The following is a 14,885-nucleotide window of genomic DNA, read 5'->3' on the forward strand; positions in this document are numbered from 1 at the left end:
GTTGTGTGTCTCCATCTCAGAAACAAGCTATCAACAGCTTTTCCAATAACATGGTTCAATAATAATATCAATAACAGAGACACATATCTTCAAAACAAGTTTTCTACACTTGATAATTGAAGCACATTTTACTGACGGCACCTCTGTACTTTAAACTTAGGAAGAGTGGTCAAATGCATTATTATTCTTTTACTTTCTTTCTTTAACTTTTTTTTATTTTCTACTTTCACTCTGACAGGGCCGAAACAGCCCAAACCTGGCAACCATCCCAGCTGTCCGTTCAGTCCTGTTGATGTTCCTCTGCAGCAGACTCGTCAAGACAGCCGCCAGCAGCGAGGTCTGTACCGGAACATCAGTGTGCTCAACTTCAAAATAAAAGTGCAGAAATTCAGTCAGGACACTTCCTCTTTTTTGTCAGTTGAGAGAAAATGAAAACAAACTTTGATGAAAACTCTTCAGTTTCTATTTAATGCAATTTTCTAATTCTACACGAAATATGTAACTTTGCATACAAAATATTTGGTCAAGTTATAAATTACAAACCTGAGCTGAAGATTAAAATGTTCAACGTGTATTTAGTAGTTAGTGACTTTACCTCCTTCGACTACAACATGAAAATATTATTTACATAAATGCATAAACAAAATATGTTTATCATACTTCCACTCCTCAACATTTTGGAGGCAAATATTGTACTTTTTACTCCACTTCATTAATTCATTATCTTTACTTACTAGTTCCTTTACAGATTACAAACTGCATCAGAGCCAAAGTTGCACATTTAAATACATTTATCAATAACAGTGACTGTGATGATCAGCTGACTCACAGTATTCAGTTACATATATGTAAATATATGGATCAGTTACTTTACTGATACGTTCATTTAATATCAATTATTTTGAGACTTTTACTTGAGTACTCTTCATAAGGGGGCTTATCATTTTACCAAAATAATATTTTAACGCTATATCGCTTACAGGAAGTGTTGCCAGGTTTTGTCGGTTATGCTTTTACTTTGAACATAAACCGGAAGTGTCGTCGCGGTGTCGCCAGCTTGACCTCGCTGTTATCACAACAGATCAGACTTGGCCGGAAAGAAGTGCGAACACTTCACTTCGGAGCGATTTCTCTCTGTTTTCGTCGTTTTACGGACTTTTCTTCGTTTTTTTCACAGTTTGTAGTTTGTCAGCGTCTCTTCCAGGATGGTGAAGGTTTCTTTTAACTCGGCTCTGGGACAGAAAGATGTGAAAAAGGACGCGGAAACTCTTCTGACCGAGGAGGACAAAGTGAGTAGAAAATGGCTAACGGAGCTAACAGTTAGCATGAGCTCGGTGAGATCACGCAGTTTGTTTTATGGTGATCGTGTTCCTGTAAAGTGGTTTAACTACAGCTGAGACATGAAGTGTGACACACTGCAGCAGAACAACTTTAACTTTCAGTCACTTTCATGAGTTGTAGAAACGTTAGTTATATAATTCGTGGGTTTGTTTGCTCGGAAGGTTAATGTGGATTTAATCTGGTAAACTTTAACACTTTATATGTTCGCCCAGTTTATCTTTAACATTTATCTGAACACTTCTGATGTGTTTCTCATATATATTTACTCCCAGTGTGAAGTTCACTTTCTGTGTCAGTTAAACGATCTTTGTTTGTAGTTTCCACTCAATCTAATGACGTCACAGATTACACATGAAGCTGAAGGCTCTGTCATAATCAATCAATAATCAATCATCAGAAAACACCTTGTTACACTTTCATCTAGTGTGATTCCAGAAGTTGAAGGTAAAGTTTTTCTCTCATGTTCAGAACCGGAACCAGAACCAGAACTCCGTTATGTCACAGCAGCAACAAAGATAATAATTCATTAAATAATCTGCTGTGATTAAATTAATTAATACAGACACATAATATCTGACATGTAGTGGAGTACAACATAAAGTAACTTCAGGTGGAAATACTCAAATGAAGTAACTAATGTAAGTAATGTAACTTGAACCCTGATGTGTTTGATCGCTTCTTATATACAAAGTGAAGGTTATTTTCATTATATATCATAATTATATTGTACAGTGATGAATTTCAAAGCTGTGACTGTGGCTCTGGTAGTAAACCCCACATCTTCTTACTGATCAGGGATCCATGTTGTAAAGTATCCATCAGACCCTCAGAGGCAGGCAGGGAGCAGAGCAGCTGAACACTGGTTTTAAGTAGCGCTAAGAAAACTAAAAACTCAACGTGTGGCCGTCGGTCCTGATTCTGAGGTGCAGCGCCACGAATGAGTCAATGTGTGGGAAACACTAGATCACCATGTACTCATGTCGGCGACCATGAGCTGGGTTGGTAGAGCAGCGCCCTGCGTCCAGAGGCTGCGTCCTCGCTGCAGCGGCCCGGGTGGAGTCCCGGCCCAGAACCCTCTGCTGTGCTTCACCACCTCCGTCCTCTCTGAAGATGTCCTCTCAATGGACACACACAAAGTCAAACAAACAGACATTTATTCATATCTCTGCAGCACATTACATGTTCCTATAAACGTCTTCCTGCTGCGTCACAGCTGCTCAAATCACCCACAGTTTATTTGATATGCTGCAATGTGTCGTCAGGAAAAAAGGTTTAAAGGTGAAGTTGTCAAACGATTTATAGATATGATGAAGATGATAACGAGCGGTGTGCGTCAGGAAACACACAGTTATCTCTGAGGTTCACATGAAACACTTTCACAATGTTTCAGCTTGTTCGACTCGTCTCAGGCGATGATGATGATGATGATGATGATGAGGAGGAGGAGGGTGAGGAGGAGGAGGGGGAGGGTGAGGAGGGGGAGGAGGAGGGGAGGAGGAGGAGGACGGGGAGGGGCCTCCTCTGTCACCTGAGCCTCGGCTGTAAAGGTGCTGCCGCTGGTTTTGCAGTGTGATGCATTCAGCTGGTTCAGACTGTTGAAAGAGGAAAGTTCCGTATCATCTGCTCGTCTTCTTCTTTTTAATGTTGAGTCTGTAAACTGTCAGGAATAATTTCCTGTTGTCGGAGACAAACAGACCCTGCTGTGAGCAGCTGGATCCACTAACACGAGCTGATAATAAGCATTATATTATTTTAGTGTTGATGGACTTGGTGATTAAAGAGCGATCCTTTCTGCTCTCACTCGCTCTTTTCTTCCTGACCTCACGGTGAATCAGCCTGGACTCTGTGGTTTTATCTGCCAACCTCAAAGTTCTCTGTGTTTCTGGTTCTCTTCAGTTTCATGACAGTTTGATGTGACGATTGAGGAAAAACAATGTTAATGAACCTGCTGCGTCGTCTGCAGCCTGTGTGTGTTCACAGAAGTGAAGCGGTGATGCAAAGCCTCGGTGTGAGATGATTACAGTCAGAGAAAATAGATCAGGCTCAACACTCGGTCTAATCACGTCTGCAGCTCCGTTTAGCCACTACAGGAATAACACAGAGAGCCGCGGTCATCCTGAAGCTCAGGACGTCTGTCACAGCGACACTGATCATGTGTGCTGGATGAAGCTCATATTTAATCACTTTCACTCAGTAAACAGCTCAGATTCTTTCATTTCTCAACATTGATAAACCTTCACAGTTAGTGTGTGGATTCATATTTACCAATATTTGATCAGTAGTTTAGTATAAAATGTCAGAAGCATCATGAGCACAGTAACAGTAACTGAGTAATTCTTCTTATCTGAATGACAGCATGAAAAAAAATCTACAAAACCTCAGAACCTTTAAACTGATCTACACGTGATTAGTTGAGAACTTTATTTATCAATGTTTCATCAGAACATAAAGAAGATGATTATCACACTGATGTCCATGTGTGCTGAATCAGCTCACTGGGCCTGACAGGTTTCCTGTGCAGAACTCCATAGAGAAAACCGTGAAATTAGGCAGAAGACAGCTGAATCTCATGTAAACACAGGGAACACCTGAGCCGAGCTGTTGGTACATGAACGCATCACTGTGCTGTACTGAGGCCCGGCAGGCTGCAGGTGAGCCTTCAGGTGCTGTTGGTACATGAACGCATCACTGTGCTGTACTGAGAGGCCCGGCAGGCTGCAGGTGAGCCTTCAGGTGCTGTTGGTACATGAACGCATCACTGTGCTGTACTGAGGCCCGGCAGGCTGCAGGTGAGCCTTCAGGTGCTGTTGGTACATGAACGCATCACTGTGCTGTACTGAGAGGCCCGGCAGGCTGCAGGTGAGCCTTCAGGTGCTGTTGGTACATGAACGCATCACTGTGCTGTACTGAGTGGCCCGGCAGGCTGCAGGTGAGCCTTCAGGTGCTGTTGGTACATGAACGCATCACTGTGCTGTACTGAGGCCCGGCAGGCTGCAGGTGAGCCTTCAGGTGCTGTTGGTACATGAACGCATCACTGTGCTGTACTGAGTGGCCCGGCAGGCTGCAGGTGAGCCTTCAGGTGCTGTTGGTACATGAACGCATCACTGTGCTGTACTGAGTGGCCCGGCAGGCTGCAGGTGAGCCTTCAGGTGCTGTTGGTACATGAACGCATCACTGTGCTGTACTGAGAGGCCCGGCAGGCTGCAGGTGAGCCTTCAGGTGCTGTTGGTACATGAACGCATCACTGTGCTGTACTGAGGCCCGGCAGGCTGCAGGTGAGCCTTCAGGTGCTGTTGGTACATGAACGCATCACTGTACTGTACTGAGAGGCCCGGCAGGCTGCAGGTGAGCCTTCAGGTGCTGTTGGTACATGAACGCATCACTGTGCTGTACTGAGGCCCGGCAGGCTGCAGGTGAGCCTTCAGGTGCTGTTGGTACATGAACGCATCACTGTACTGTACTGAGAGGCCCGGCAGGCTGCAGGTGAGCCTTCAGGTGCTGTTGGTACATGAACGCATCACTGTGCTGTACTGAGGCCCGGCAGGCTGCAGGTGAGCCTTCAGGTGCTGTTGGTACATGAACGCATCACTGTGCTGTACTGAGGCCCGGCAGGCTGCAGGTGAGCCTTCAGGTGCTGTTGCATGACGCCAGGTGTGAATGTTGCTCATTAAAGGTCAGTTTTCACCAAACTTCAGCTGTTTCAGAGGAACATCTTCCTGAAGTTAAACACTTTCATGTTCATAATGATAATAATAATTATTATAACAGTGTCGTGTAAAGATACTAACATCAGAACTACACATCGGGCTCAGACAACAAACTGCTTCAACATCAGTCATGACACGTTGCCTGATCTTCATCCGGACATGGTTCATTTAATCAGAAGTCAGACTGATGTTTTGTCTTCAGACATCATATGATATAAAGTAAAGCTCATCACTGAACTGAACCAGTCTTCTGTGTTTATCACTCAGCGTCTGTAGAAATGAAGAGTCCATGAACACACAATAACTGTGTGTCAGTGAAGTGCAACTCTACAGCGGTTTTAGTGAAACAGGAAGTGGTCTGACTGTGAAGCAGAAACAGGAAGGAGCTGTTTCTGAGAACACAACATGGACGTGTGCTGAGACGTTTACGCTGACAGCTTCTTTATTCATCAACTCTTTAATATGGTTCCTAATATTTAGTTAAATGTATCAGAACCAACACTGATCCATTAATTGAGGAAAATGTTTTACAGATTATTCTGTAAATAATTGTCAGCTGTCATCAGTCAGCTGTTCTGCGTTTAGATTACAGCTGAAACTATTTATCATCACAGTTAGTCCAGAATCCTGAACATCCTCACAGTTCAGTTCTCAACCGTGAGGATGTTGTGCTTGTCTTTGTTCTATGTCAGTGGACAGGTGTTCAGGTGTTCAGGTGGACAGGTGTTCAGGTGGACAGGTGTTCAGTGGACAGGTGTTCAGTGGACAGGTGTTCAGTGGACAGGTGGACAGGTGGACAGGTGTTCAGTGGACAGGTGTTCAGTGGACAGGTGTTCAATGGACAGGTGTTCAGTGGACAGGTGTTCAGGTGTTCAGTGGACAGGTGTTCAGTGGACAGGTGTTCAGTGGACAGGTGTTCAGTGGACAGGTGTTCAGGTGTTCAGGTGTTCAGTGGACAGGTGTTCAGGTGTTCAGTGGACAGGTGTTCAGTGGACAGGTGTTCTGGTGTTCAGGTGTTCAGGTGTTCAGATGTTCAGGTGTTCAGTGGACAGGTGTTCAGTGGACTGTCAGCAGCTGATGGACATGTAAATGATTCATCTTCAGCTCAGTGACGTCTCCGACTTCAGTTTGTTCTTTTCATCAAATGAGCTTCAGATACATGGAGTAATCAGATTACAGCTGAGGCCCGGCCCTGGTCTCTGGTCTCTCTGCGTCCTCTCAGACTGTTGGACAGGATTACAGTTAATCAGTTAGATTGAGACTCATCCTCTGAGCTTTAGCTGCCTCCTGCTGAGAGCCGACCGATAAAACTCTACAAGGAGGAGGATTACCAAACAGACACACATGCTCCACCTAAACTCCACCCCCATCATCCACCCTCCGCCCTCTGAGAGCAGACCGACTCTAACCTAACCTCACCTTAAACCTAATGAGGTTTCACATGGAAACTAAACTCTGTCCTGAACACTGATGCTCACCTGTCTGAGGCTCACCTGTCTGAGGCTCACCTGTCTGAGGCTCACCTGTCCGAGGCTCACCTGTCTGAGGCTCACCTGTCTGAGGCTCACCTGTCTGAGGCTCACCTGTCCGAGGCTCACCTGTCTGAGGCTCACCTGTCTGAGGCTCACCTGTCTGAGGCTCACCTGTGTGAGGTTGCATCCAGACGGGCTGTGTGTGACGTCAAGTTGTGAACCTGAACCTTTGTGGGTCAGCTGATGTGCCGTCTGCTGATTCACATCAACTGATCACAAATCTGATAAACAACCAGGATATTGATTCTGATGGTGCAGACAGGCTGTAAACTAACTTTGTGGCTCACCTGTCACGAGGACCGGTAGATGAAAGAATCAACCGGTAAGTAATTTTTTTACCGGCCAAATAATAAATTGCCTCTTTTTGTTGCATATACATCTGTTTCAGTACTTTTCATGGAGATAACAGTATTATATAGTAATACATGCTTAGAAAAGAGGCCAAAGTGTTATTTAGAAATACATTTTAATATTATTAATTAAATTTCATAACATTGCAAATTGAAAACTTGAACAGTGCAAAACTTTGACAAAGGAAACACTCATTAATTAACTATCAGGCTCTGTAATAGACCTGTCAGTGTCGACTGTACCATAATAACATTTACACTGGATTTGATGGTTTTACACGTTTTGTGACGTGACAACTGTTCTCACATTAAGCCACTTGATTATCAAACTGAAACCTAATTGAAGGAAGTCGTTTAGAAATGATGCGCAATTTAAGTACAACTACCCTCAGCTCATGAGTTAGCGGTGTCGTCATTGCTGCGCTCGAATCACTGCGCCAAACTTTTAAAGAGCGGTGACGCACACGCTACGTTGCTTCTGAGGGGAACTATTTTCTACAGCGGTGACGTCGGGGGAGCTACTTCAGTGCGACACACAACAAATAGCCGGTTTAGCACTAACGTTCGCTACCGTCATAATTTATCACTTTACAGCTACTACAATGTTTTGCTATATCATGCATGATTTATTGCAAGAGCACGACCATCGGGACAAACGTTTACCCGCCCCGTGGCATGTATCCCTCCAAAATTAAGTCGCCAGGGGAATATTTATATATTACAGCCCTGGGCGCAGACAAACACAAACCATGTGAGAATCCACCAGAACCTCGTCCGCTGGGACATTTTGCTTTGTTGTAGCTGACTGTATAGTTATCAGTTATTAATGAGTTGGCAGCTATTTTGATAATCAGGAAGTAGTTTTTTAAGAAAAAGAGTCTAGTTGGGGAGGATGGTCTTTACAGCCTGTACAGGATGAAAACCTGACTGGGTCTTTGTATTGGGTCTCGTGCAGAGTTCAGATCAGTGGTCCTGAACTGTGTCACACCTTAAACCTTGTGTGTCCACCTCCTGCCTGACAGACCGGACTGTGTTCACAGTGAGTCGTCTGAAAACATCCTCTTCTTCTTCTCTCTGTCGTTTCACCTTCACTTCCTCTTTTCTCTGCTGGACTTCAGCTGTGTGAGTGACTGGAACAAACCAGCAGAGACGAGCTGAAGCCGAGCCTGAGAACACGTCTCTGTAATGTCCATCAGCAGAACTGGTATCTGCTGCCTCAGCTCATTTCTCTTTACGCTGCACTTCCTCTTTATTCTCACGTTGAGTCTGTAACCGTCATTCTTTGGTTCCTCTTTTCTGAACTTTCCTCCTCTTTCTCAGAAAACACAACGGTTGGTTTGAATTTGTCAGTACACTTCGGCGAGGTCAGAACCAGCCCACTTCCTCCTGTAACCGACTGAACTGACCAGGAGACGCTGACTGAAACCTTTGTTTTTCCTCCTTTATCTGACTATTGTTTGTATGTTGTTGACGTTTGACCTGAAGATAACGGAGCCGTCCAGGTCAGGTGTTTTTGATGAGAATAGAAGTGATGGCAGATTTTTTCAGTTTGTGGACCGCTCGTTTGACCACACAGGAACAAGAGCAGGAAGTCTGTTATGAAGTGAAGCATTGTGGGAAAACAAAAGATGATAACCAGCATGAAGTCAGAAAACAGCAGCTGTGGCGACGTGGAGCGAAGCTGCTGGTACATGAAGGAATCATCCTCCTTCATCAGTCAATCAAGAGAATTTAAACTTCTATGATTGGATATTTTATACCAAACTGCATTGTGGGAGTCGTAGTTGACCTCTCACATCACGTTGTACTTTGACTTTAATCATCATTATCATCATTATCAACAATTATTACCATATCAGTGTGCAAAGGGATGAAAAAGCTGGAGCTGAAAATTCTAAAAACTTCATAAAGATGTAAGACAACACCGTCACAGGTGGAGCGGGTCACTGGGTCGGTTCTGATGCTCTCCACCGTGACTTTACATTGAGTGAAGTGGCCTCAGTGCTGCTCCTCAGCCTCACAATGGATCACAGGACACTGCTGTTGTTTTTCTGTCTAATAGATTATTTAGTAATAAAAAAATACCAAGTGCACATTTCTGTTTCCATATTCTCTCTTTCACATTAAAGTTGTGTTGTCACTGTTTCCTACTTTAGTGATGAATGTGTTATTGCAGAAGTGACTGGAATCCCGGCTCCACCAAGCTGCATGCCTAAGTGTCCTTGAGCAAGACACTGAACCCTGAACTGATGAGCCATCGTCTGCTGTCAGTGTGTGAATGTGTGTGTGAATGAGTTAATGTGAGAAGAGTTGTAAAGCGGCTCTGGTCAGTAATGCAAGTCCATTTACCATTTACAGTCCACACACACACACACACACACACACACACACACACACACACATACACATACACATACACATACACACACACACACACACACACATGTTTCCATGTCAGTGATAGAAATATTTAAAGCTGCAACCAGCAGTGTTGGCTCTGGCGCCCCCTGTGGCCAAAAGTGGCAAAGATCAGAAGAAACCTGTTGACGATCTCTGATCAGTGAATCAGTGATCATCCTCTCTTCTTCTTCTTCTTCTTCTTCTTCTTCTTCTTCTTCTTCTTCTTCTTCTTCTTCTTCTTCTTCTTCTTCTTCTTCAGGATGCGGAGGCAGCACTGCCGGTGCGTCAGCAGTCCCGGGCCTGGTGCTGGTGCATGTGCCTGGGTCTGGCCCTCATGCTGTCTGGAGTGGTGGTTGGAGGAGCCTACCTGTACCGCTACTACATCCTGGAGGTGAGCAGACAGCCCCAGCAGGGCTGGGAGGATGGAGAGGTAACGTGTCCGACGCTGATTTAAATATTAAAGGAAACCATGAAGGCGTTTAAAGACCTGAGGGCTTCACGTAGGCGACCCAGGAGGAGTTAGACACCTCAGCACAGGGGACACAGGAAGTCATGTACAGAACAGATGCAGTGAAATAAAACATGAAGATAAACCTCCACTCTCCCTCTGAGACCATTCAGAAACATGTTCTACTTGTTTTCACTCAACAGAACATAAAGACCACAAGAACACTTTAATAAAGTCATGGCAGCTTCAGCTGGTTTAAATCCACCTCACAAAGTCAGCAGGAACAGAGTCCTGAACATCTGACATATAAATCACAGTTTCAGGACAAAATGAGAGCGGACATGTTGGAGCAGGTCGACTGCTGAGAGCTGTACTCATGTTGCTACCTGTACAGGTAACCCAGGAGAGCTGCCTGCTCACAGTTGTTCAGACAGAATGAGACATTCAGTGACATAATGTTCATACTGACTAGAGACCAGTAAGAGAAAACAGACACATGAAGTAGAGATGCCGTAGTTAGTGTTTATCAAGACAGGAAGGCTTTTATTGTGGAGGTTCTCAGACTAAAACAGTTTGTGTTCATGACCCAGTACCCGGCTGCCTGGACTGTACATGTAGAGTCCAGAACCTCAGCTGAAGTGAAATACAGTAAAGCTTTAGTTGGACCTGAAAGATGCTGATGGTCCAGCGACATGTCTGAGCTCATGGTTTCACTCCTTCAGCTCATTCTACTGTTTTCCTCTTAGATTTTATTGAATTGTATTCTGAAATGGTTTCCTGTGTAAAGCAGGTTGTGTATTGTTGTTATTATCGTTGTTGTTATGTTATTGTTGTTGTTATTACACATTTAAATGCATCCCTTTCTACTCTAATGATACAGGCTCTAACTAGTTTTATCTCCTTTCTCATTTTATGTGCTGTTCCCTCGCTTCCCTCCTGGTTCTGTCCTGGTTCTATCCTGGTTCTGTCCTGGTTCTGTGGTGGTTCCCTGCAGGAGGGCCATGTGTTTGTGTGCGGGGTGAACTACCGTGAGGAGGACTTCATGATCCGGGAGGAAGAGGAGGTACGAGGATGAACAGCAACACTGACACTTGATTCACACACAGCACGTTTCAGAGAGTTACCGTCCCTTCATCAGTAATCAGTAACACTGAGACACTGATTGATTCAGACACACCACTTCTCTCATCTGTGTGTTTTATCAAGTTAGGCTCCTCACACTTTGTTTTATCGGCCATTTTCAAACTGTTCTGTTTTTTTCTTCCACACCACATCCTGTTAGAACAGTTCACAGCAATAACTCCAACCAAACACAACAATGAGTTGATTCATTGATACGTTGGATTGTTCCTCAGACGAACAACACTTTGGTCTCTTATTAATTCTTAATCCGTGTTTAGTTCAGACATGTACCTGACTGAATGTAGCTGACCGAGTGTAGCTGACCGGGTGTAGCTGACCGAGTGTAGCTGACCGGGTGTAGCTGACCGAGTGTAGCTGACCGGGTGTAGCTGACCGAATGTAGCTGGCCGAGTGTAGCTGACTGGGTGTAGCTGACCGGGTGTAGCTGACCGGGTGTAGCTGACCGAGTGTAGCTGACCGGGTGTAGCTGACCGAGTGTAGCTGACCGGGTGTAGCTGACCGAGTGTAGCTGACTGAGTGTAGCTGACTGGGTGTAGCTGACCGGGTGTAGCTGACCGAGTGTACCTGACTGAGTGTAGCTGACTGGGTGTACCTGACTGAATGTAGCTGACCGAGTGTACCTGACTGAATGTAGCTGGCCGAGTGTAGCTGACCGGGTGTAGCTGACCGGGTGTAGCTGACCGGGTGTAGCTGACCGAGTGTAGCTGACTGAGTGTAGCTGACTGGGTGTAGCTGGCCGGGTGTAGCTGGCCGAGTGTAGCTGACTGGATGTAGCTGACCGAGTGTAGCTGACCGAATGTAGCTGACCGAGTGTAGCTGACCGGGTGTAGCTGACCGGGTGTAGCTGGCCGGGTGTAGATGGCCGAGTGTAGCTGGCCGAGTGTAGCTGACCGAGTGTAGCTGACCGGGTGTAGCTGACCGAGTGTAGCTGACCGAGTGTAGCTGACCGAATGTAGCTGGCCGAGTGTAGCTGGCCGAGTGTAGCTGGCCGAGTGTAGCTGGCCGGGTGTAGCTGGCCGGGTGTAGCTGACCGAGTGTAGCTGACCGAGTGTAGCTGACTGGATGTAGCTGACTGAGTGTAGCTGACCGGGTGTAGCTGACCGGGTGTAGCTGACCGGGTGTAGCTGGCTGAATGTAGCTGACCGAGTGTAGCTGACCGAGTGTAGCTGACCGAATGTAGCTGGCCGAGTGTAGCTGGCCGGGTGTAGCTGACTGGGTGTAGCTGACTGGGTGTAGCTGACTGTAGCTAACTGGCTGAACTGGTCTGCAGGTGGAGGTGGAGCTGCCCAACCAGTTCCCCCTGCGTCAGCTGGAGGAGAGGATCCGGGTGCTGGAGGACGAGCAAGTTGAGCTCATCAATGTGCCCGTGCCCGAGTTCGATGACGGAGACCCCGCAGACATCGTCCACGACTTCCAGAGGGTGAGACCAAGCTCCGCCCCCAGACTGACATCACAGACGCTCAGCCGTTTCCTGTCTGAATTAATAATGAGCCGAGGGATTTATTGTGATATAAATACAGCATCTTAATAAGAGGAGATCAGAGGGTCTGTGTGGAACCTCAGACTTATCATATAGTGACAGCTGTCAGTGAAACTCATCACTTCCTGTGAATTCTCCACATTAAAAGCATACCAGTAACAGGCAGGATTAAAGACTTTTAATGTGAAATGTACTGCAGCTCTTCATGGGAGGTTAAAAAGCAGAAATGTGAAGTAACTGATGAGTATGTGAGTGTGACTGTGTTGTACTGGTGAAAGCAATGTGTTTGAATACAACAGGATAAAGACCCTGCTCTCAGTAAATGAACGAGGAATTAAAGATATTTATATTTTTCTGAAAGACAAAAGTTAAAGTGCTTTGTGTTTTGTGGTGTCTCAGAAGCTGACAGCCTACCTGGACCTGAGTCTGAACAAGTGCTACGTCATCCCGCTCAACACCTCCATCGTCATGCCTCCCAGAGACTTCCTGGAGCTGCTCGTCAACGTCAAGGTAACACACCTCTCACATGAAGGATTCTCTCCCGACAAACTTCACAGGAAGTTAATTGAGTCTTTATTGATCAATATGATCACACTTCACATACATTGGCTTTGGTTCACTGTTGCTTAGTGACAACAGCTGTCATCAGAACTAATCTTACTATCTGATGCCTGATGTGTACCTGTGTTCCTCTCTCTCTCCAGGCCGGCACGTACCTGCCTCAGTCCTACCTGATCCACGAGGAGATGATCGTGACCGAGCGTCTGGAGCACGTCGACCAGCTGGGATACTTCATCTACAACCTGTGCCGCGGCAAAGACACCTACAAGTTGCAGCGCAGAGACAGGATCCTGGGTACGTTATCTTACTTGATAACATGACGTCCATGTGAGCTGTGTTCAGACTGAGGGGGACAAAATAATCCATCGGGGTTTAATGATCACAAACAGCCAATCAGCATGTGTGTTTGTGTGGCAGCTCAGACTGACCGGGACTCACCTGCGAATGCCAAATCCTGTTCACATCTGTAATAACATCTGTCCTCAGTGATCCGATCAGTGTTCAGTCTCAGTCCGTCAGGTCACAGCTGACACTTATTACAAGGAGACAAACAACTTCAGCTGAAAGATTTAATGCTGAATTTACAACAAGGACACAATGAGTTACAATCTGTCACACACACAGTTTCACTACGTTAGAAAGTTTGTTTTAACTCAACAACTCCTTAAATCACTACATTTGTTAAGGACCGATGTTGATTCCTGAGCTCCTCCTCGTGTTCCTGAAATGTTTCCTGTCTGGAGTCAGCTCGTTAACCCTCTCTGCTGTCTCTGCTGTCGTCCTGCAGGTATGCAGAAGCGTGAAGCTCTGAACTGCCACAAGATCCGTCACTTTGGGAGCAGGGTCGTGGTGGAGACTCTGATCTGTGAGCCGTAAGAGACGTCGTCTTCACAGCTGCTCTTAAAGTCACTGGCGTACAGTGAGACGTGTGTTGTTAACCCTCACCTGTCTGTTTCCTGTCCTTTACTTCAGGTAGTTTGAGTGAGTGAGACGAGTGAAATGTGAAGCTGTTCGCTGAATCTTCGTAATTGTGAAACAAAGAAAGTCTGTGTATTTTTCCACTTTTCTGTTCGGGGTTTTCTTGGAGTCTTTTCATAAATAATTAGCTTAAAGTAAATTATTTTAATCAAAGTAATAACTGCAACTATAGCCTGAGCATTTATTTTCTTAGACAAGGGAAGATTTAGTTTGCCTTTCTCTCAGATTTCAGGAGAAAGACGACTTTTGTACCACTTTAAACTCATCAGTCCAGGGAGACTTATTGTTTTTGTATTGTGTCTGCTGTAGCTTAATAACACTGCGCCTGATGTTTCTGAACTGAACACGATCTTAAGATACGAGTGTGGACGCAGCTGCTCTCCATTAGCTTTAAAACAAGTTGGAAACAAAAGATGAACCGAGCAGAGCTCACAGCACCACACTCTGATCTTAACGTCTTTTCCTCGAGGGTCTTTGAATGTGTCATTTTTTGAATAACTCTTCTTCTTTTACTAATTTGTGTATATAATCTCTTTGAAGATATGACCAGACCAACACAATAAACAAACAGAAAACAACAATGTGTCAACACGTTCATTTACTCCACACGTCCTGAAGAAAACAGCACTGTTAGCAACATTAGCCGTGTAGCTCCGGGGACCACAGTCAGTCTGACACTGTGGATCGACTTTCATTCATGGTCCCCAGCAGATGAATCCTGCAGACGTTAGTGACCCGACGCACCTTCACCAGGTCAACATGTTAATGTGTCCAACACTGAATACTTGCAGAACTGATGACATCATCAGCCTCAGCTGTTTACTGATTATTAGCTCACTCTAGCATGCAAAGTTGCTAAACTAAGATGGGTGACATTAGTTTTCCTGCTGAACATTAGCATGTAAATCTATGGCTTTTTATTGATGGGACAGCAGAAGAGAGGAC

The 14,885-nt window shown here is 45.3% G+C and overlaps 1 protein-coding gene across 2 annotated transcripts; it reads left to right on the forward strand.

Annotated features, from left to right (window-relative positions):
* Nucleotides 1–1,047: 1,047 nt before the first annotated feature.
* LOC115587607 (integral membrane protein 2B) lies at nt 1,048–14,518 on the forward strand. Of its 2 annotated transcripts, none has more exons than XM_030427525.1 (7): nt 1,048–1,289; nt 9,590–9,760; nt 10,773–10,841; nt 12,192–12,341; nt 12,801–12,911; nt 13,106–13,256; nt 13,750–14,518. In XM_030427525.1, the coding sequence occupies exons 1-7, from the start codon at nt 1,206–1,208 to the stop codon at nt 13,836–13,838; spliced, it is 825 nt and encodes a 274-aa protein (XP_030283385.1). In that variant the 5' UTR covers nt 1,048–1,205; the 3' UTR covers nt 13,839–14,518. The 2 variants fall into 2 exon arrangements, with proteins under 2 accessions (XP_030283385.1, XP_030283386.1); XM_030427526.1 differs by having other exon boundaries at nt 9,590–9,721.
* The last annotated feature ends 367 nt before the right edge of the window (nt 14,519–14,885 follow it).

The sequence above is a fragment of the Sparus aurata genome, chromosome 9 (assembly GCF_900880675.1).
Source record: "Sparus aurata chromosome 9, fSpaAur1.1, whole genome shotgun sequence".
In the NCBI taxonomy this organism is placed as follows: domain Eukaryota; kingdom Metazoa; phylum Chordata; class Actinopteri; order Spariformes; family Sparidae; genus Sparus; species Sparus aurata.